This window comes from Amphiprion ocellaris, chromosome 4, assembly GCF_022539595.1.
Source record: "Amphiprion ocellaris isolate individual 3 ecotype Okinawa chromosome 4, ASM2253959v1, whole genome shotgun sequence".
Lineage (NCBI taxonomy): Eukaryota > Metazoa > Chordata > Actinopteri > Pomacentridae > Amphiprion > Amphiprion ocellaris.
Window position 1 is genome coordinate 3,446,389 of NC_072769.1, and position 23,349 is coordinate 3,469,737.

Consider the following 23,349-nt stretch of genomic DNA (forward strand, 5'->3'; position numbering starts at 1 on the left):
GCACCTACAGACAGCAGGGTGTCCTCATAGCGCCTACAGACAGCAGGGCGTCCTCATAGTGTCTACAGACAGACAGCAGGGTGTCCTTATAGCGCCTACAGACAGACAGCAGGGCGTCCTCATAGCGCCTACAGACAGACAGCAGGGTGTCCTCATAGCGCCTACAGACAGACAGCAGGGTGTCCTCATAGCGCCTACAGACAGACAGCAGGGTGTCCTCATAGCGCCACGTCTCCCAACAATCAGACACAAAGACAGAGGAGCATGAGAGAGGACGAAGATAAAAGACCAACTCCTGAGACTAAAGGAAACGAAGTGCTGCTGCCAGGAAGAGATGCTGTGACAAGTTTTGACAAAGGACACCAAATGATGCCTTTAGAGGCCAGGAGGGTCATAAAAACGATGAAAATATGACAAAACTGTGGTGCAGAGGAGTGAAGCTGTAATTAACTCTGAGCTCTCAGCTCCTGACACCTGGAATGAAGGAGAACGAAGCTTTGGTATGATGGCTAACCACCAACAACAACAACAAACCAGCCACCTGCTGTCAGCCAATCAGGCGTCTGCATGCTGAATATTACAGAGACTTCAGATCCTGGAACAGCAGCACTGTTCGGCACTTTCAACAAAGAAAAACGACGGTACTCTGACTGCTGATACTTGACTACACACTCCTAGTGTTTGCTGCCATTCCTAGTTGTCTACATGTTGTCAGATCCAGTGACGAAGATGAACGATGAAGACACTAATATAAAAGGAATTTAAACAGAAGGAAGAAGAAACAAGAAAATAAACAAGGACAGAAACAAGTGTAGCTAGACAGAGGGATGGAATAAGGGATAAATCCATGGAACCAGAAGGAAGGGACACTCACCATTCTTATTCTGACTGTAAAAACTGAGCCTACTAAGTGTTGTCACTGTGCTGCTAACAGCTCCTTCTGAGGAACTCCAGGATCTGAGTTCCTGATGAGGCAAAGAAGGCTTTTTTCCACTGCTAGAACCCTTGAACAAGCGCCGTGTTCTGCCCTTTGGATGTTCTTGTCGAGTTGCAGTCTCCCCCTGTCTAGAACTAGAACTAGAACTAAAACTAGAACTAGTACTAGAACTAGAAGTAAAACTAGAAATAGAACCAGCACTAGAGCAAGCACTAGAACTAGGACTAGCACTAGAACTATAGGACTAAAATTAGAACTAACACTAGAACTAGGACTAGAACTAAAACCAGCAGTAGGACTAAAACTAGAACTAGGACTGGAACTAGCACTAGAACTAGCACTAGGAGGAGAACTAGAACTAGCACTAGAACTAGCACTAGCACTAGAACTAGCACTAGAACTACAACTAGCACTAGGACTAGGATTAAAACTAGAACTAGCACTAGAACTTGGACTAGAACTAGAACTAGCACTAGAACGAGGACTAGAACTACAACTACAACTAGCACTAGAACTAGCACTAGAACTAGGACTAGAACTAGGACTAGAACTAGCACTAGAACAAGGACTAGAACTAGCACTAGAATTAGAATTAGAACTAGGACTAGAGCTAGAACGAGAACTAGAACTGGAACTGGAATAGAATAGAACAGCTTTATTGTCGTCATCCATAGGGGAATGATGAAAATATATATAGCTGCTAGTGGATGGTGCATTGATAACAAGCTAAATGAAATAACAATAATAACAAGTGTACATATAAATCCAGACCATAATACCATCACCATCTTCAGGGTAAACTTCACCACACCGCAGGCTAACACAACAAACCTTGATTTATCTTCCACATAAAACTGGAGTTGTGACCAGAAATGACTACTTGTCATTGTTTAGTGAAGCTTCTCCACCATAATAGAAACAGAACGGCTGATTATGGGCCTGTTCATCGGGACGTTTGAGCCGACTCACATCTACTACTAGTTCCTGCAGTGGAAAGTTACTCAACTACTAGTCTACAAAGTCCACTTGTCATCAGACAGTCCCTATTCGAACTTTGCTTTCTTAAAGTTCAGGAAATTTCAAGGTGATGTCTGTTTTCTCAGTTTGCTTGTTTTATGTATTTTCACAAAACTATAGTTTAACAAACAGGAGGTGAATGTAAATCTGTAACTACACCACCTGTCTTTAGTTTGGACACACCTCCTCATTTAATGGTTTTTATTTTCATGACTATTTCCATTGTACATTCTCCCTGAAGGCATCAAAACTATGAATGAACACATCTGGAATTATGTAGTAAACAAGAAAGTGTGAAATAAGTCAAAACATGTTTTTATTTTAGATTCTTCAAATTATTCAATTTGAATTAAAAATAGTCAATAACGGCTCAAAATCTGTCCAAAATAATTTGTAAAACAAGTTGAAATTATTCCCAAAAAGTGTTAAAAATGGTACAAAATTACTCAAAATATGTCCAAAATTTGCTTCTCGTAAATGACCCAAAAGAAGTGCCAAATAACCCTGAACAAATCCCAGAAAAACTCAAAATTTTTTCAGAATGATTGAATTTGTCCAAACAAATTAAAAATTGCCAAAAATGACTTAAAATCTGTCTAAAATAACTTGTAAAACAAGTTGAAATTTGTCCCTTTATCACAACTAATTGTAGTAAATGACTTGAAAATTTTCGATAATGAACTGAAACTTGTGTTCAGTGACTCGAAATGTGTCCTAAATGACTCAAAAATCATCCAAACTGACTCAGACTTTATCCATTATGAGTAAATATTTGTCCACAATGACTTGAAACTTGTTCAAAACTACTCAAAACTTCTCAAAACATGTTAAAATTAGTCCAGAATTAGACAAATCTTGTCCCAAACGACTCTAAAGAAGTCCCAGATAACCCTGAACAAGTCCCAAGAAACTCAAAGATTGTTCAAAATGATTGAATTTGAATTAAAAATTACCAATAATTACTCAAACTCTGTCCGTACTGTTAGATTCTTCTGAACAGCCACCCTTTGCTTTGATTCCTGCTTTGAACACTCTTGTTATTCTCTAGAGGAGCTTCATGAGGTAGAACCTGAAATGGTTTTCCAACAGTCTTGAAGGAGTTCCAGAGATGCTGAGCACTTGTTGGTCCTTCTGCCTTCACTCTGTGGTCCATCTCATCCCAAACCATCTGGATTGGGTTTAGGTCAGGTGACTGTGGAGGCCAGATCATCTCCATCATCTCCTTCTTGGTCAGATAGTCCTTCCACAGCCTGGAGGTGTGTTTGGGGTCATTGTCCTGTTGGACAATAAATGATGGTCCCACTAAACCAAACCGGATGGGATGTCATCTCGCTGCAGGATGCTGTGGTAGCCATGCTGCTTCAGGGTTCCTTCAGTTTGGAATAAATCCCCAATAGTGACCATCACACCTCCTCCTCCATGCTTCACGGTAGGAACCATGCATGTAGAGACCATCCGTTCACCTTTTCTGGTCTCACTAAGACACGACAGGTGGATCCAAAGATCTCACATTTGGACTCATCAGACCAAAGCCCAGATCTCCACTGGTCTAATGTCCATTTCTGGTGTTTCTGGGTCCAAACTAATCTCTTCTGCTTGTTGCTTTTCCTTAGTAGTGGTTTCTTAGCAGCTATTGGACCATAAAGGCCTGATTGGTTCAGTCTCCTCTGAACAGTTGATGTAGAGATGTGTCTGCTACTAGAACTCTGGGTGGCATTTATCTGGGCTCTAATCTGAGCTGCTGTTAACTTGACATTTCTGAGGCTGGAGACTGGGATGAACTTCTCCTCAGCAGCAGAGGAGACTCTTGGTCTTCCTTTCCTGGGGAGGTCCTCATGTGAGCCAGTTTGGTCGTAGCACTGGATGGTTTTTGAGACTGCACTTGGAGATACATTCAAAGTCCTTGTGGGTTCCTGGGTAGTTCCTAGATGGTTCCTGGTAGGTTCCTGGGTAGTTCCTAGATGGTTCTTCGTAGGTTCCTGAGTAGTTCCTACATGGTTCTTCATAGGTTCCTGGGTAGTTCCTAGATGGTTCTTTGTAGGTTCCTGGGTAGTTCCTAGATGGTTCCTGGGAGGTTCCTGAGTAGTTCCTAGATGGTTCTTCGTAGGTTCCTGAGTAGTTCCTACATGGTTCTTCATAGGTTCCTGGGTAGTTCCTAGATGGTTCTTTGTAGGTTCCTGGGTAGTTCCTAGATGGTTCCTGGGAGGTTCCTGAGTAGTTCCTAGATGGTTCCTGGCACGTTCCTGGGTAGTTACTAGATGGTTCCTGGATAGTTCCTAGATGGTTCTTCGTAGGTTCCTGGGTAGTTCCTACATGGTTTCTTGAGGATTCATTCAAAGTTCTTGAAATGTTCCTGATGGACTGACCTTCATGTGTTAAAGTAATGATGGACTTCCTTGTAGGTTCCTGGATAGTTCTTAGATGGTTCCTGGTAGGTTCTTTGGCAGTTCATAGATGGTTCTTCATAGGTTCCTGGGAAGTTCCTTGATGGTTCCTTAAGGATTCATTCAAAGTTCTTGCAGTTTTCCGGACTGACTGACCTTCAGTTCTTAAAGTAATGATGGACTGTCATCTCTCTTAGCTGATTGGTTCTTGCCATAATATGGATTCTAACAGTTGTCAAATAGGGCTGTCAGCTGTGGACCAACCTGACTTCTGCACAACACAACTGATGGTCCCAACCCCATTAAGAAGGCAAGAAATTCCACTAATGAACCTTGACAAGGAACACCTGTGAAGTGAAACCATTTCAGGTTCTGCCTCATGAAGCTCATCCAGAGAAGGCCAGGAGTGTTCAAAGCAGGAATCAAAGCAAAGAATCTAAAATATAAAACATGTTCTGACTTATTTCACATTTTTTTGTTTCCTACATAATTCCAGATGTGTTCATTCATAGTTTTGGTGCCTTCAGTGAGAATCTACAAAAGAAACATTCATGAACATAAAACCTTTAAATGAGAAGGTGTGTCCACACTGTTGATGGTAGTTTACGTTAAGCAATGGATTAATCTACATTTGGTGCTTTATTGAGTATTGAGTATTTGTACTGCGTACTGTGTATTTGTACTGACTGTGTGGTCCTGTTCAGTGGAGGAACATGTCATCCTGTCCAGCAGCGTGGCTGACTGATGTGTTTTTAATAGTCGGTCCTATGGCACAGCAATTTAAGAGGCTTTGGGAACACACAGTACTGTTAGTATATATTCATTCTACCATCAGGAACCTCAGCTGGCATGAAGTCTGTTTACATTCTGATCACTTCACCAATGTTTCCACTGCCTTCCTGTCACCTCATCTCTGTTTATACTCTACTGAATTTACACAGCTTTCATTTATCCCTGACAGGTTTATAAAACCACATTAACCACATCTTAATACTTATTATTCCTACTTTTATTCCTTTTATTGTTGTTTTCCTTCTATGGTATTTATTTATCTTTGCTTGGAGTCTTATTGAAATCTGCAGCAGCTTCCTCCCATCCTGATTAACCCTGTTGGTTGGTTGGCTGGTCTGTGATGGAGGGTTGAGGGTTTACCTGAGGGGCTGCACTGGAAGCCATCTCCATGGAAACCAGGAGAACACCTGCAGATGTAGGAGCCCTGTGTGTTGGAGCAGGAGGCATCACGGTGGCATCGATCCTGCTGGCACTCATCTACATCTGCACAGATACGAATAAGAAAAAAAGAGGCAAAGATGAAGACAAACCAATGATGCAGGAACTTATGGGTCCGAATTGGTGTGTGTCTCTGGAAGGGTTTTAAAATGTCCTACTGATACATTCTAGAAGTTGGTTCTAAAAGGTTCCTGGCTAAACCACTTCACTTGAATTCTAGATGAGAATATGTATCTTGGAAGCAGTTTTGAATTTAAACCACATTTCAGAGTCTTCATTTGTCCAACTTTTCTACAGTCAAGCAGAGTTTTTTTTTAAAAAAAAGTTCTATTGAGATCTAAAAAGTCCCTACTGGAGCTGTTCTCCTAAACAACACTCCAAACATTAATAAAACACACAAACCTTCTTTTACATTTTAAGCTAACATTACAAAATAAGTGTCTACAGTCATGCCTGCAGTTCTGTGAAGCTAGACTTAGTTAGACTAACAATCCTAAAGTTTACAGAACTTAGGAATGGAAACACAGATAAGAAAGCACTGAAGGGATCTTTAGTTCTTTGGAACAACTTCAGATCAAGATCCACCAGTTTAGAAATGCTGCATCTGAGCTCTCTATTAGACCTTGCTAACTGTCCACATGGTGTTTTATCTGCTAGGAAATACAGCATGACTGAAAAAAGAGCTGACTTTCAGACATGCAGCTGATGTTGACAGCTCCTGAGTAGACACGGTTATATTTAGAGAGAAAAGATTGGAAACCACTCTTCAGCGTCTACAGATGTGTTTTCAGTGCTCCAACCTCAGTGTACAGACAGTTTAGTCCTCCTGTTCTGCTGTTCTCTGTCCAGTAGAGTCTGGTATGAACACCATGAGCCCAAACAACAAGCCAGAGTCAGAAAGAACTCAGCCAGAAGTAAAGAAGAATCCTCCAACAGCTGATCTAAACCTGATGGACCCATCTGGACTACAGAGAGGGACAGAAGACACTGAGACAGACTCAATCCACAGAAGAACAAGTTCTCTAAGATGCAGAACAACCTACGTGTCAACACCTTTGAAGACCGTTACTGAAAACATCTCCACAGTTCTGTACATGAAAGAGATGAGCTGAACCTGGAAGGTCTGGTTCCAGTGGAAGCATTTCCTGTCCTCTCTGGTTCCCATAAAGCTGACCTACATGATATTACACCGTTAAAAAACTGACTCAACAGATCCTCCCTGTTCTGCTGGAGAAAAGCTCTGGGGCTCCATAAACTGATATTTAGGTTTTGATCATAACTGGTCTAAGGGTTGCAGGCGTCGTATCTCATAGAGAAAAGCTGCTTTCTTCGCTCTTATTTGCTTAGTTGTTTTTAACTATTGCACAATAACAAGACTGTAATCATGAAATACTTTCTTAGTTATTATAGTCAGTCAGACTTAGGTGATGAGGTTGTTTTTCCATAAACTGGTAACTTCTGGTCACTGCCAGACTAAATGAAAAAAATGGACCAATGGTGTTGGCTGGACAGAAATCACAAAATGACTTATTTTTGAGTCTCATTTGATGGAGTCTTTGAGGTGTAAAATAGGACCGATGGATAAATTTATAGTGAATCATCTGGTGGTTTGGATTTCTAGATGAAATAGTAACATTTGACCAAACAGATTACCAGTTTAGTTCTGAGGAAGCATCAATGTCACTTTTCCAGAGTCTATTTAAATGCAGATGTTTCTATGAAGCCTCAGCTATCAGTCTGTACAGATCAGAGGTAATACTTTGTTTTTATCTTTAGGACTCAATTTGATATGGAAAGGATGATCTTCTAATTCAGTGGAACACCTTGCTGCATGTAACTGTAGATAAAAAAAGGAAAAAGGAAGGTCAAAAGTTCTTTGTAGTTCCCAGAATCCAGGGAGACCTTGTTTCCCTGTGATGTCTGGAAGAGCGTTTATTCCCTTATCACTCCACTGGGGGAAGGAAATCGGTTTCTTTGTATGTGTGATAAACTGTTCATCCAATCTGATATATTCAACGGTAAAAGGAAAAATCTCAAGGCATTCTTCAGGCAGCAGCTCAGATGTAGCCTTCGTTCTGCTGCGACCTTCAAATCAGACTGTATGAATCATTGCTATCTAGCTGTTTCTCATACGAGTCATAGCAGCTCGACTCAGCCCAAGGTCTGCCGGCTCCACTAACACCCAGCTGCTGCAGTAAACTCACCTCGACACGCCCGGCCGTCACCTGTAAACCCCGGCAGACAGGAGCAGACGTAGTCCGAGCCTCCGGTGTAGCTGCAGAGAGCTCTCTGAGGAACATCACAGTCATGACTTCCTCTCTGGCAGTGATCCACCGGACGGTTCTCTGCTGCAGGACCAGACAGACGACAAGTTAGCCTCTAGAAGCTAACAAGCTAGCCTCTAGAAGCTAATATGTTAGCCTCTAGAAGCTAACATGTTAGCGTCTAATTCAGGGGTGTCCAACTCATTCTAGTCCAGGTTCCACATTCAGCCCAGTTTGATCTCCAGTGGATCGGACCAGTTTTTACTCTATGATCAAAACGACAAAAGTCAGATAAAAAAAGACAAAAAAACCAAGACAAAATATTGCAAAAATGAGACACAAAACGTCAAAAAAATTTGACAAATGCCACGAAATAAAAAAAGTGACAAAAAATTTAGACAAACAAGTTACAAAGCAACAAAAAAATGGATAAACGACAAAAATGAGACAAAAAAACACAAAACGGCATGCAAAACAATGAATAAAGCAAAACACAAAATGACAAAAATAAGACAAAAAACACAAGCGAGACAAAAAGGAAACACAAAACGACAAAAACGAGAAACAAAATGACAAAAACATGAGATGAAAGTCAGAAAAAAATAAAAAAGACAAAATATTACCAAAATGAGACACAAAATGACAAAAACAAGACAAAAAAATGACAAAAAAATTGAGAAACAGCACGAAACAAAACAAGAAAGAGACAAAAAATTTCATTAAAAAATTACAAAGCAACAGAAAAATGGGCAAACGACAAAAAAGAGACAAAACGAAAAAAAAGGCACACAAAACAATGAATAAAGCAAAACACAAAATGACAAAAATAAGACAAGAACCAAAAGTGAGACAAAAAGAAAACACAAAACGACAAAAAACAACAAAAACGAGACAAAATATTACAAAAATGAGGCACAAAAGAAAAATGGACAATCTAATATTTTACTTTAGGATCCAAACAACTTGTCATGGTCTAGAAATGATTATAAATTTATAGTTTTACTAATTTACAATCTGCAGTTAATGTCTTCTCTGGAATTTTTACACTTTGAGGGCCGGATTGGACCCTCTGGAGGACCGCTTTTGGCCCACGGGCCTCATGTTGGACACCTCTGCTCTAGAACTCTAGAGCTAACATGTTAGCGGCTAACATGTTAGCTTCTAGAGGCTAACAGTTAGCCTCTAGAAGCTAACATGTTAGCGGTGGAACAGAGTCAGACTGAGTTTAACAGAACTCTCTTTCTAGCTTTTTTCGATTTCTTGACTATTTTCTCATTTCATTTATTGTTTGAAGCACTTTTTTTTTTACTCCAAATAGTGAAAAACACTTAATATTATCTTGCTGGAGCTTCACCAATGTGAAAATTAGCTGTTTTTCTCAGTTTTAGATCACCACAAACTGGAAATCTTTAGTTTTTGGACAAAACATTGAACAAAACTTGGACCCTTTTCTCCACATTTTATAGACTAAACTGTTCATTTGCTCACTAATTTATAATTAAAATAATCATTGGTTCTAGAACTAGCGCTAGTAGAGGACTTTTTGCCAAGTAATCAGGCTACTGGGGGATCATTATATATATCATATATATATATATATATATATATATATATATATATATATATATATATATATATATATATATATGTATGTATATATATATATACACATATATGTTCATAGTGAAAACTTCCACATTTTCAACATTTTTGGGAAATTTTTGAAAATTTTTTTTGCGAAAAAAAAAAATCTTTCTTTAATAACATTCAGAAATAAATCAACCAAAATCCAGCAAATTTCGCTGGATTTTGGGTGATTTTTTTGTGAATGTTCTTAAAGAAAATACTAGAAGTTTTACTGATATATATGTAATCACTTTAGATATTTTTAGGATTTTTTTGGGGAAGATTTTTACTAATTTTTTGAAAATATTTACTTTTTTTTATTTCTGGCCAAATTTGGGGGGGGGGGTTGTTTGTTTGTTTTGTTTTTTTAAATAAAACTTTTAAGGGAAACTTTTAAATAATTTTCTTCCAAAACATTTTGCAAATTTTTATAAATTTGGAGAAATTTTTGATGAATTTTTTTTTGTTTTTTTAGACAAGGGAACAATATTTTTTGGTAAATGAGGACAACAGGAGGGTTAAACAAAGTCATACACTCCACCCACCTGCACACACAGCTGTGAACACACACACACACACACACATACACACACACACACACACACACACACACACACACACACACACACACACACACACACACACACACACACACACACACACACACACACACAGCTATCAACACACACACATTAAAACGTACCGATGCAGGTCTTTCCATCGCTGGCGAACACGAAGCCAGCAGAGCATTCACAGCTGAAGCTTCCAGGCTGATTCCTGCACACAGCGTTCTGTCCACACACCTGGACACCACCCTGGCACTCATCAACATCTGGTCACACATCAGTCACATAGAAAGGTGCTGAATTAAGTACTCAAACGTCTCTGCAGGTGTACAGATGGTTTGATCACCTGTATCAGCTGATTATAGGTACATTATAGACCAGGGGTGTCCGACTGAAGGGCCACATTCAGCTCAGTTTGATCTCCAGCGGACCGGACCAGTTAAATTACAGCATATTAACCCATAAAACTCCAAATGTTTCCTTTGTTTTCATGCAAAAAAGTATGTTTTTAAATGTTCACATTTAATGAGCAAAACATCATGAACAACCTGAAGCGCCTTCAGAAAAAGGAATTCAGTTTCATCAACATTCAGCCTCAGTTTATCATTTCCACATTACAACTTCCAGATCACAGTGTCTACAAAGGAACACATTTAGTCATGATCAAAACAACAACAGTCAAGAAAACACAAAAAACAGCAAAAAACAAGACAAAATATTACAAAAATGAGACACAAAATGACAAGAACAAAACGACAAAAAATGAGACAAACGACACAAAACAAAACAGAAAAGAGACAAAAAAATTAGGCAAGAAAGTTACAAAGCGACAAAAAAAATTGACAAATGACACAAGACAAAAAAATACAAAATGATACAAAAAACAATGAATAAAGCAAAACACGAAATGAGAAAAATAAGACAAAAATACAAGCGAGAAAAAAGGAAACACAAAACAATAAGAACAAGAGATGAAAGACAAAAGTCAGACAAAAACAAAAACAAGACAAAATATTACAAAAATGAGACACAAACGACATGAAAAAAAATAAGAGACAAAAAATTAGACAAAAATGTTACAGAGACAAAAAAATGGACACAACACAAATGAGACCAAAAAAAATTACAAATGAAAGACACAAAATGACAAAAATGAAGCACAACATGATGAATAAAGCAAAACACAAAATGACAAAAACAAGACAAAAAGCACAAGTGAGACAAAAAGGAAACACAAAATGACAAAAATGAGAAGCAAAACGACAAAAACATGAGACGAAAGTCAGACAAAAAACAACAAAAACAAGACAAAATAGTGCGAAAATGAGACACAAAATGTCAAAAAAAATTGACAAACGACACGAAATAAAACAAAAAAGAGACAAAAAATTAGACAAACAAGTTACATGTTAGCTTCTAGAGGCTAATGAAATGTAGAGAACAATTTCTGTCGTTCAGAGGTGAGGAGTGATTTTGTTAAAGTCTTCTAGAGGACAAACTGCTGCTGAAACCCTCTGAAGGGTCAGTAGAGACGTCGATGCTACAGCTAAGGTTGTATCAACAACACTGCAAAAAAGACAAGGAGGATAATAACCTACAGGCTCCACAGCAGAAGAAAAAAGAAAAGGAAGATTTGGTTGCAAAAAAAAGAAACGCATGAGTTGTACGGAAATAAATCAGCTACAGAAATGATGATGTTGACTAAAAACTGGTACAAAACAACACGACTAATTAGTTTGACCCTTTAAATCAGCAGCACAGAGCTCTGTATGATGGTTGAAAAGTTAAATCTGAATGTTCCTCAAAGCAAAGAACTGTTTCAGGTGTTTTTGCAAGTGCTACACCATATAAAAGGCAGAAACACTGATGTCAGAACTTTCCATGCTTCCATTAACCCTCCCGTTGTCCTCATTTACGGGCACCAAAAAATATTGTTTCCTCGTCTGAAAAAAATCCAAAAATTGAGCAAAAAATTCCCCCAAATTTCTGAAAATTTGCAAAACTTTCAGGAAGAAAGAAAATTCCAATAATTCCTAAAAAGTTTGCCTTAAAAGTTTTATTTAAAAAAAACAAAAACAAATGTGGCATGAAAATATTTTCAAAAAATGAGTTAAAATCTTCCAAAAAATCCCAAAAATATCTAAAGTGATTACATCTATGTCAGTAAAACTTCTAATATTTTCTTAAGAACATTCACAAAAAAATCAACCAAAATCCAGCAAATTTCACTGGATTTTGGTTGATTTTTATGTGAATGTTCTTAAGAAACATTTTTAACATGACCATTTAATGTGGCCATTTCATTTTCAGTCATTTTAAATACTTCTCTGTTCATTCTTCTGAAAAGATTTAAGCAATTTTGGTAAATTTTTGAGTCATTGTGGGAAATTTTTTTTTTTCATTTCTGATAACCTTTGTGCAATTCTGGACAAATTTTCTGCAATTTTGGATCATCTTCCTGTCATTTTGGATGATTTTTACAGCATTTCAGACAAATTTAGTGGCATTCTGCAAATTTTCAGACATTCTTATCCTTTCTGGATAAGTCCTGATAAGTTCTCAGCAGTGGATTTGTAGTAGGATCACAATCATGTGATCGGCAGCAGATGTACTCAAAACTGAAAATTTTCATCTCATTGTCCATAATTGAAATAGTCATAATAATCATGTAATTTTACATGAGATCACATTATCTTTCTGGCTTTTAAATGTTAAGAAAAGAAAAAAGACTTAGAGAAATGAAAGAAAGAAAGAAAGAAAGAAAGAAAGAAAGAAAGAAAGAAAGAAAGAAAGAAAGAAAGAAAGAAAGAAAGAAAGAAAAACAAAGCTCTATGCAGACGACACGCTATTGTCAGCCATTCAGATACTGCACCAAGCATTTTAACTGCAAAATGCACTTTTTTTGAGAGTTAAAACTCACCTTCAATATAAACAGGACTGAATACTTGCTCTTTTCAACAGCCGTAGGGCATCATTTTAGATCAAAAACACATTTAAATTCAAGTTTGACTCGCTAGTCTGCCAGCTACGACATAAAATTGGGTGTTTGTGCAGAAATATGTCTCCATTTCTCATGTTTAGCTTTTGATTCAGCATCAAACACTGAAGCGACGTAGTGTTCACTTGTTGTCATGGTTACAGTGATGCTGTGTCATTGTCTGGCGATGATACAGAAATCTCTAACAAATCTGTGGATCCAGACTATAAGCTGCATCACTGCCAAAATCTAATCAATTGGTCTTTATGTCATTTCTGACCTTCCCTGAAAATTTCATCCAAATCCGCTGATCCGTTTTAGAGTAATGTTGCAAACAGACAGACGGACGGATGGACAGACAGACAGAAAGATGGCGATCGTCACTTAACTCCGAACTTTCACAAGCTTAGTTTTATGTAATTACAGCAGACTTGTGGACAGCAGCTTCACATACATCTTACTGTCTGCTTTATTACTGAGAACAACTTAAGAGTCTCTGTTTGCAAACAGCTTTTTCCTGGATGATCATACCAGGCAGGACTCTAACATCAGTATACACCTGTTCATCATCATTGTGCCACTTTCTATTTTACATTACTTTATTTTTAAAGTGCTTATTCTACACTGTATGTTTTAAATCTGTTTGTTTTTAAATCTATTTAAATCTGTTTGCTGTTCTTTTGTCTGTTTTGTTTTTCATACATGTAAAGCACTTTGTAACTTGGTGCAGAAATGAGGTTATTCAAAAACCTGTTCCACTTATTCCCACATGAGTTTCATCACTGTGAGGTTGGGTGTGTTACCATGGCAGTAGTGTCCGTCTCCAGCAAAACCAGTCACACATTCACAGCTGAACTGGAGGTCTTCACCAGGTCTGCACACGGCGTTGATGTCACAGCCGTGTCGACCAGTAAAACAAGGATTCTGCTCTGGGGGACCACCTGTCAGAAACATAAAAACAACACTGTCAGAAACAGAGAAACAACACTGTCAGAAACAGAGAAACAACACTCTCAGAAACATAAAAACAACAGTCAGTAACATAAAAACAACACTGTCAGAAACAGAGAAACAACACTGTCAGAAACAGAGAAGCAACACTCTCAGAAACATAAAAACAACAGTCAGAAACATAAAAACAACACTGTCAGAAACAGAGAAACAACACTGTCAGAAACAGAGAAACAACACTGTCAGAAACAGAGAAGCAACACTCTCAGAAACATAAAAACAACAGTCAGAAACATAAAAACAACACTGTCAGAAACAGAGAAACAACACTCAGAAACATAAAAACAACAGTCAGAAACATAAAAACAACACTGTCAGAAACAGAGAAACAACACTCTCAGAAACATAAAAACAACAGTCAGAAACATAAAAACAACACTGTCAGAAACAGAGAAACAACACTCTCAGAAACATAAAAACAACAGTCAGAAACATAAAAACAACGCTGTTGTGCTTTATGATGATCTGTCACTGAGTCCTGATGTTCTATAAAAGCAATGAACAGACAGGAACTTAATCTTCTAGTCGCATCTTTTGATGATCAACAAACGGTTTCATTACTTGTGATTCAGCAAGAGATAAAATGACAGGAATAAGTCGCTGAATTTGTGTCCTCTTGTTCCCGTTGTGCAGCTGAATGCTCCATGTTTGAAGTTTCCTGGTCAGGAAACACCACCCAGATGTTCCACTTTCTGCCAACAAACCCCAGCTGAGTGCTGTTTGCTTGTGTAACCCAGAACCCCCCCAGCGCCCCAATCAACAAGCACCACCTGCATTTTTGCCTTTAACCCTCAGTTTTATTGGTTTAAATTCTCCTGATGCCCTTCCCTGTAATCTGCTGCAGACTGGAGGTTGGTATCTCCCTGACCTCCGTCGCTGAGCATCACCCCCTGCCAACCCTCACAGCCTCTCTGATAGCAGCTGAGGAAATACAGGCCGGCTCACATTACTGTTTGTCTTCCTCTGATGTTCCTCTAAAACACCACGAGGCACTAAACTGCTGGAGGCGTGTTTCAGTGCATTCCTCTGGGTAATAACACTCATCAGTTTACTCCGACTGCCCCTGACAGACGAGCACACTGGAAAAAATGCACCTCCCAAAACAAGAACAAAAACTCATTTCAAGGAACTTTTACCTTGAAAGAAGTGGAAAAATCTGCCAGTAGAACAAGTGAAAAATGCCTTGGTAAGATTTCTGGAAATAAGAGACGATATTTAGAATCTTGAGATAGCAAAATTAGCTGGAAAAACTTATTTTAAGCTATATTTTACCAGGATTGTCAAGCTTAGTTGTCTTAAAATGAGCCAGACATGCTTTTAAAAAAAAAAAAAAAAAAAAAGCAGTTTTTCACTCAAAAATAGATTTTCACTTTCATGTAACCTCCTAATCTGAGATGTATTAACCCTCCTGTTGTCTTCATTTACGGGCACCAAAAAATATTGTTTCCTTGTCTGAAAAAAATCCAAAAAATCAGCAAAAAAATTCCCCAAATTTCAGAAAATTTGCAAAACCTTCAGGAAGCAAATTCCATTAATTCCTTAAAAGTTTCCCTTAAACGTTTTATTATTTTGTTTTTAAATCCTCAAATTTTGCAAGAAAATTCTTGTAAATATTTTCAAAAAATGAGTAATAATCTTCCAAAAAAATCCTAAAAATATCTAAAGTGATTCCATATATATCAGTAAAACTTCTAATATTTTCTTTAAGAACATTCACATAAAAATCAACAATTTTTTTGTGAACATTCTTAAAGAAACATTTTTAATATTTCTTTTTTTCCAAGAAAAAATGCTCAAAGATTCCCAAAAATTTTGAAAATTTGGACATCAGAAGTTTCACAGTAAATTTTTTTTTTTGTCCCACATTTTCAAACTTTAAAACAAGTCAATTTGACCAACAGGACGACACGAGGGTTAAACTTATTTTGAGTTTTCTTGTAAAATTCAAATCAAAACAAGATAATTTCAAGATTGTTTGACTTAACAAGATATTTAAGATGCATTGTCTTAAAACAAGTCCCTCCATCTGCTGAAACATCTCTTGTTACATGAATTTATCTTAATTCAAGTGGGATGAGACATTTTGACTAAAAATAAGACAAATTGACATGGTAGGTCTATTTTTGTAGTGCAGGAGACAAAGACCTGAACATTTACCGACCTGAATCCATCTGTGGCTGTACAACATGAACCTCTGTCACTGAAAAAATAGACTGTACATCAAAATAGTAGCCTGCAACTACAGCAGGAAGCCTCATTAAGTGACTGAGGACACATTAGGACTGTACAGAATCCCATTTCCACCAGGAAAATAAAATGAAAGCTGCAACAATTATGTCGATTATTGATTTATCTGCCAATACTTTCTTGATAAAACCAAAAAACTAGAGCACATTCTCCTACCATTTTCATAAAACAGTATTTAGACAACTGAAACATAGCTTTGAATGTTTTCATTTATTTACAGGAGGTCCTTGGTTTACGACGTCCTCGACTTACGGCGTTTCACCGTTATATCGGAACTAATTACGGGCCGGTCCTCGGTTTAACGTACGGCATTTCATCATTACGTTGAAAATGGTTACGTGGAACTAGTTGGCGAGCGGAGCGGACGAATACATCGTCGCGCAGCGCTGTAAGACGGCTTTGTTTGCATTTGCCGCCACATTGGATTGTGCTACATTCACTAACTTCATCATGGCTCCCACCGTCAGTCAGACTCTTCTGATGCTTCAAAGAAAAGGAAATTCATCTCCATGGAAGTGAAATTAGATAGAATAAAACACTGGGAACAGGGCCAAACACCGACCAACATGGGCCGGTTGCTTGGACTAATAAGTCTCACAACTGTCTGGACGATCATCAGTGATAAAACTCGGATCCTTGATCATGTAAGAGCTTGGTTTACATTTTCGCCGGTATTTTCCTACTGAGTTGTGTTTCAGTGTGAGCTAATGACTGTTTGTCATTACTATATTTGTGTACAAACATGTAAACTGATGGATATCGTGATGCATGGAACGGCCTTGTTTACATTTTCACCAGAGGTCAGACTTACGGAGAAAATCGACTTACAAAGATCAGTAGGAACGGAACTCCAACATAAGTCGAGGACCTCCTGTATATTCTTTAGTGAAACCAATCTTTTTCTTATTTTTTCTTTTCTTGTGACATATTAGCCTCCATGAAATGCTCCTCTGACAAAAACTGGGCTGATCAATCCACAATGTCACTCAATTTAAAAACAGGGCCAGTACCGGAGTACATTACAGAAAAGACACTGCTACTGTACTCTGTCTGGTACTGACTGAACAGATCAGTTTGAATGGAAACCCGTTTCTAACAAAAAAAAAACAACAACAACAAAAAAAGTCTAGATTTGTCCAACAGACAATCCATCACCTCAGGAAATTCATTTACACAATTATTTTTCTGGCAATCAGGTAATCTACTCATTATTTTTTATACTTTATTTTAAATAAGCCTCATTGTTAATCTTCACTTTTCATTGTTTTTTGGTTTTTTTTGCAAATTAACCTTCAAAGCATTCAAATGGAGTTAGAAAAAAACAACGTGTGAGGAAGAGGAGCACGGAAGTTCTTCTGAGGAATTCAAAAAATTAGCTAGGTCCAGGAGTGCATAAGGAGGCATTTCCTTTGAAGTTCCACAATTCCATACCTCTAAATATATAGTCTAGACCAGGGGTGTCCAACTCATTCTAGTCCAGGTTCCACATTCAGCCCAGTTTGATCTCCAGTGGATCAGGACTAGTTTTACTATATGATCAAAACGACAAAAATCAGACAAAAGAAGACAAAAAAAACAACAAATACAAGACAAAAAGTTGCGAAAATGAGACACAAAACCTCAAAAAAATGAGACAAACGACACAAAATAAAACAAAAAGACAAAAAAATTACACAAACAAGTTACAAAGGAACAAAAAAATGGATAAACGACAAAAACAAGACAAAAAAACACAAAACGGCACGTAAAACAACGAATAAAGCAAAACACAAAATGACAAAAATAAGACAAAAAACACAAGTGAGACAAAAAGGAAACACAAAACAACAAAAATGAGAAACAAAACGACAAAAACATGAGACGAACGACAAAAGTCAGACAAAAAAACAACAGAAACAAGACAAAATATTACAAAAATGAGACACAAAATGACAAAAACAAGACACAAAACGACAAAAAAATTTGAGAAACAACACAAAACAAAGCAAGAAAGAAACAAAAAAGTGACAAAAAAACACAAAAAACACAAAATGACAAAAAATAAGATTTTTGTCTCACCTTTTTGTCTCACCAGGTGAGACAAAAATTTGAAACAAAACGACAAAAATTTGAAACAAAACGACAAAAACATGAGATAAACGACAAGTCAGACAAAAAAACAACAGAAACAAGACAAAATATTACAAAAATGAGACACAAAATGACAAAAACAAGACACAAAACGACAAAAAAATTTGAGAAACAACACAAAACAAAGCAAGAAAGAAACAAAAAAGTGACAAAAATGACAAAACGACAAAAATGAGAAACAAAATGACAAAAATTTGACGGATGAAACAAAACAAAAAAGAGACAAAAATCGACAAAAAGTTACAAAACGGCAAAAAATGGATAAACGACAAAAACTAGACAAAGAAAACATAACAACAAAACAACGAGTAAAGGAAAACACAAAATTACCAAAAAAAGACAAAAAACACAAGCGAGACAAAAAGGAACCACAAAATGACAAAAATGAGAAACAAAATGACAAAAACACAAGTCAGACAAAAAAAACCCAAAAAACAACAAAAACAAGACAAAATATTGTGAAAATGAGACACAAAATGACAAAAGAACAATGAACAATCTAGTATTTTACTTTATGATCATGGTCTAGAAATTATTTTAAATTTATTGTTTTACTAATTTCCAATCTGCAGTTAATGTCTTCTGTGGAATTTTTACAATTTGAGGGCCGGATTGGACCCTCTGGAGGACCGCTTTTGGCCCACGTGCCCCATGTTGGACACCCCTGGTCTCGTTCCTTAGAATGACAGGAAAAGGTTATCACTGATACAAGAACACAGCATATCATTGGTGATATTAGATTTGACTGCATTTGGCATCTTAAGGATCAGAAATTGTATTTTATTTCATGAGGAGTTTTTGAGTTGCTGGTTTCATCTTCAGGATTTTTCTTGAATATCTCCAAACCTCTTGGGTGTTTATGGTTGTCTGGTGTCAGAACTCACTGTGGACGGAGCCGATCTTGTTGCTCATGGCGTAGCGGATCAGGTTGTTGTCGGCGTCAAACATCACGAATATCTGGTCCACGCTGAGCTGCTGGGTGGACTGGGCTGGTCTGCTGGTCTCACCGTGTGGGCAGCTCTGGAAGGTGATGGTCTGACGCCACTGGTAGTTCCTGGTCTGGACATCACCGTCTGGGGAAGTGATGACGTAGTCTCGGTTGGAGGAGGAAGTGATCACTGCGAGGAGGAAGAGAAGCAAAAGAACGTTTCAGCATCAGAACACCTGACAGGGATTCAGCGTAATCTGTCCTGCCATTTTATTTATTCTACATAAACATGCTAATGGTAGCTTTAACCCTGTAAGACCCAAATATAGAAAACAAATGATCAAAAATAAATGTATTAAATAAACAATCAAACAAACATATATATATATATATATATATATATATATATATATATATATATATATATAAACCCAGACATAGGAAAAAATAGCAAATAAATAAATAGAATAAACAATATATACATAGTTTATTTTAAACTAAAATATAAATAATACTAATATATAAACCCAAGTTTAGAAGAAAATGAGCCAAACAAAACCAAAAAAGAAAAAAAAATAAAACAAATATAGAAAAAAAATTGCAAAAATAACACACACACATATATATGATATATAATAAAAAATAAATGAAACTGATGTTGTATTTAACAGTGGGTTTTACAGGGTTAACATGCTGGTGGTAATATCTGAACATGTTATTGTTAATATGTACTAAACATACAGCTTTAGCTTAGCTTAGCTTTAGACATGGTGTATTTGTATGGGGTCTGAGCTCCTTACGGTTTCTGTCGTACTGGTAGATCTCCTTGTACGGGTTGATCTGGACAGAGTATCCCAGCGGGATGGCCGGCAGACGTCCCTCCAGCTCGGTGCTCACCACCAGGTGGTCGTGTTCATCGATCCCTTTAAAATGCTGCTTGATGCTGAGACGCTCGTTGCCGGGCTGAAAGATCACCTCTGCCTGCCGTGAAAACACGCCACCTGCATGGATGTGGATGGAAACACGTTTGTCTGAACAGAATCATGCAGGGTCCAGGAACATTCAATGAGCTGGAAGTCAGTGACGCTGGAATTCTTGGTCTTCCGACTTTTAAACCAACAGATTTCAACACTTACGCAGATTGTCTATCCAGGTACCGCTATCCCTTCCCTGCTCATCCCCACTCCCACTCAAACACCCTACTTTCCTCGCTCATCGGGAATCCAACCCATCTTTGGATTGTTGGGTTTTCTGTTCTCTGTTTATGATTCGCAAGGTCTTTACCTTACTATGCTAAGTGCTGTGAGATGACATATGCTGTGAATCTGCACTATATAAATAAAACTGAGAAGGAGCTTGGAACTTAGCAAAAACACACATTAACTTTAAGGTTTGCACATAGATGAATCACAACATTCAGACCACTCACCAACCAACGCATGTCAAGGTCTGCTATGTATATGTCAGACAGTGTATGAACCGTCGGGTCTCTTTCTGGGTTGAATGTGGAAGAACTGGACAGCTGAGCCGGAAGGTTAAGGTTTCAAAATACTCGAGCTACAGTGCCTATAAAGTCTTCACCTTCCTTGAAAATCTTCCCTTTTAATTTCATTTCACTTCACGTTGATTAATTGCATTATAATACATTAGTTTGTAGAAATCTGTCACTTTGATACGACAAAGTCGTTTTAGTAAATTCTTGTCAAAAAATTTAATAAATTGATCACGATTCTACATTGAAAAGCAATAAAAGTAGAAAACTTCCAAGGTGGTGAATATTTTTTATGGGTATTGTATGTTCCAATCCTCCGTCTTGTTACACGGACCAAGGAGTCTAACGCGCGTGCATAAACTAGTGACTGAAAAAATTACCCTGCAGATGCAAGCGGCCAGAATTGGTTTCCTTCATAAGGCGGCTGGGCTCAGCCTTAGTGATATGATGAGGAGTTTGGACATCCACGGGGAGTACAGTCATTAGGCCATCAGGTTGAAAGGAGTCAGCTAAGATGGATCAGGAAGCCTCTGGGTGACTTCCATTAAGGGTTTTCTAGGTACATTACACTGGTAGGAGACCCCAGGGTAATAGAGTCCCAAAACATTACATCATATCTGGCCTGGGAACACCTAGGGATGGATAGGAGGAGCTGGATGGATGGATGGATGGATGGATGGATGGATGGATGGATGGATAAATAGATGAATGATGGATAGATAGATGAATGGATGGATGATGGATGGATGGGTGGATAATTGGAAGGATGGATGATGGATGGATGGCTGGATGATGGATGAATGGATGTATGGATGGAAGGATGGATGGATGGATAGATGTATATATGGATGAATGGATGTATGGATGGATGATAGATGGATGGATGGATGGATGGATGGATGGATGATGGATGGATGGATGGATGCATGGATGATAGATGGATGATGGATGAATGGATGAATGGATGGATGGATGGATGATGATGGATGGATGGATGGATGGATGGATGGATGATAGATGGATGATGGATGATGGATGGATGCATGGATGATAGATGGATGATGGATGAATGGATGAATGGATGAATGGATGGATGGATGGATGGATGATGGATGGATGGATGGATGGATGGATGGATGGATGGATGGATGGACTTTTAGTAATGACTAAATAATGATGGCCAGATGTACCAGGGTACAACATCTTCAGAACACCGCAGGGAGATCCTGGTCAGCGTCAATGAGAACCTTTCAACAGCGTTACCAGGAAGGACAAACCCTGAATCGACCACAGGGTGTTGCGGATGTACTGGAACAAGTCTGAACCCTAGCAGCTCCAACTCAGAACTTGACAGGATCTTGTGCTAGCATCCTGGTGCCAGACAGTATAGGGGAGTCCAGACCTCTGCAGTTCTTAAGTGTTTTTTGTAGCACACAAAGGACCAATAGCATCTCATAATGTTCTGTGTCATTGGTGTATTTTATTTATGCTGAGTCAGCCATCATCATGAATGATTAAAAATAACTTACCGCTAAATGAACACATCAAGTAACAGCATTGTTTCTCCTCACCAGTAAGACTGAAGCCGTTCTGGTAACCAGGTTGCTCCAGGGCAAAGGCCCATCCGATGACTCCCCCCAGGGAGGACAGCGGCTGCAGGGAGGGGCCTGCAGTGCCGTTGATGTTGCTGATAGCCACATAGGCTCGTCCATCATTAGCTACCACGTAGGAGTGCAAATCATTGTTCCCGAACTCCACTGCTGAAGGAGAGTTCCCTACAAACACTCGACCATTCACCTTTCCGTTCATCCTTTGGGGTTTTCCTGCAAAACAACATTTTAGATTACAAGAGCAGCAGTTCTAGTTGGCATTCAGGGAGCTGGGAGCCTTCTGATGAGTTAGAGGATAAGTCTGAGATGTGATCAGTCATTGGACAGGTTAAAAAGAGACAGAAAACTCTGCTACACAAATTTAAAATCACATTTTCAATCAAATCAAGATTTTTTAGGTCTTCATAACTCATGGATGTAATTAAATGAGACAGTATGATGAGTTTACTAGTCAAAAGTTGTAACTTGTTAACTTTCAAAAACACAAAGAGGGATTTTGAAAGGAAACATTCTTCTGTGACAGTAAACTCAAAATCTTTGGTTCTGGACTACTATGACCACATATAAAAGGTTATAGGCTACAGGAAATAATCATGGCCATTTTCATCATTTTGCATGAATAATTGAGAAATTAATTATTAGATTAGATAGTGAGGAGAACCTGATATTATTAGTGGGTAACTGCAGTTTTGTAGTGCCTGACAGACATGACTTGTCTTTGCAAGAGTTCAAGTAATATCAAAAATATCTCACCTTCTGCAACACAGTCCCTCCCATTGCCATAGAAACCAGGCCTACAATGGCAGCAGTATCCTTGGCTGTAATCCCGGCAGTCAGCAAAAGCAGAGCATTTATGTCTGTTATTTGCACATGTCTCCAAATTGTACGCAAATACTGCAAAGGGAATCAATGAGGGCATCAATCAGCTTG

At 38.1% G+C, this 23,349-nt stretch overlaps 1 protein-coding gene across 2 annotated transcripts in view; it reads right to left on the reverse strand.

The window, feature by feature from the left end:
* The window catches only part of LOC111567774 (nidogen-1-like), a 79,814-nt gene that overhangs the window by 24,463 nt on the left and 32,002 nt on the right, over positions 1 to 23,349 (reverse strand). The window contains exons 5-12 of one of the 2 annotated variants that reach the window (XM_055010009.1): positions 23,173 to 23,313; positions 22,381 to 22,632; positions 20,118 to 20,318; positions 19,274 to 19,507; positions 13,805 to 13,942; positions 10,162 to 10,290; positions 7,773 to 7,916; positions 5,491 to 5,613 (exon numbers count right to left, since the gene is read on the reverse strand). In XM_055010009.1, coding sequence (XP_054865984.1) covers positions 5,491 to 5,613; positions 7,773 to 7,916; positions 10,162 to 10,290; positions 13,805 to 13,942; positions 19,274 to 19,507; positions 20,118 to 20,318; positions 22,381 to 22,632; positions 23,173 to 23,313 — 1,362 coding nt within the window. The remainder of the gene's footprint in view (positions 1 to 5,490; positions 5,614 to 7,772; positions 7,917 to 10,161; positions 10,291 to 13,804; positions 13,943 to 19,273; positions 19,508 to 20,117; positions 20,319 to 22,380; positions 22,633 to 23,172; positions 23,314 to 23,349) is intronic. The other variant, XM_055010010.1, reaches the window with a different exon arrangement.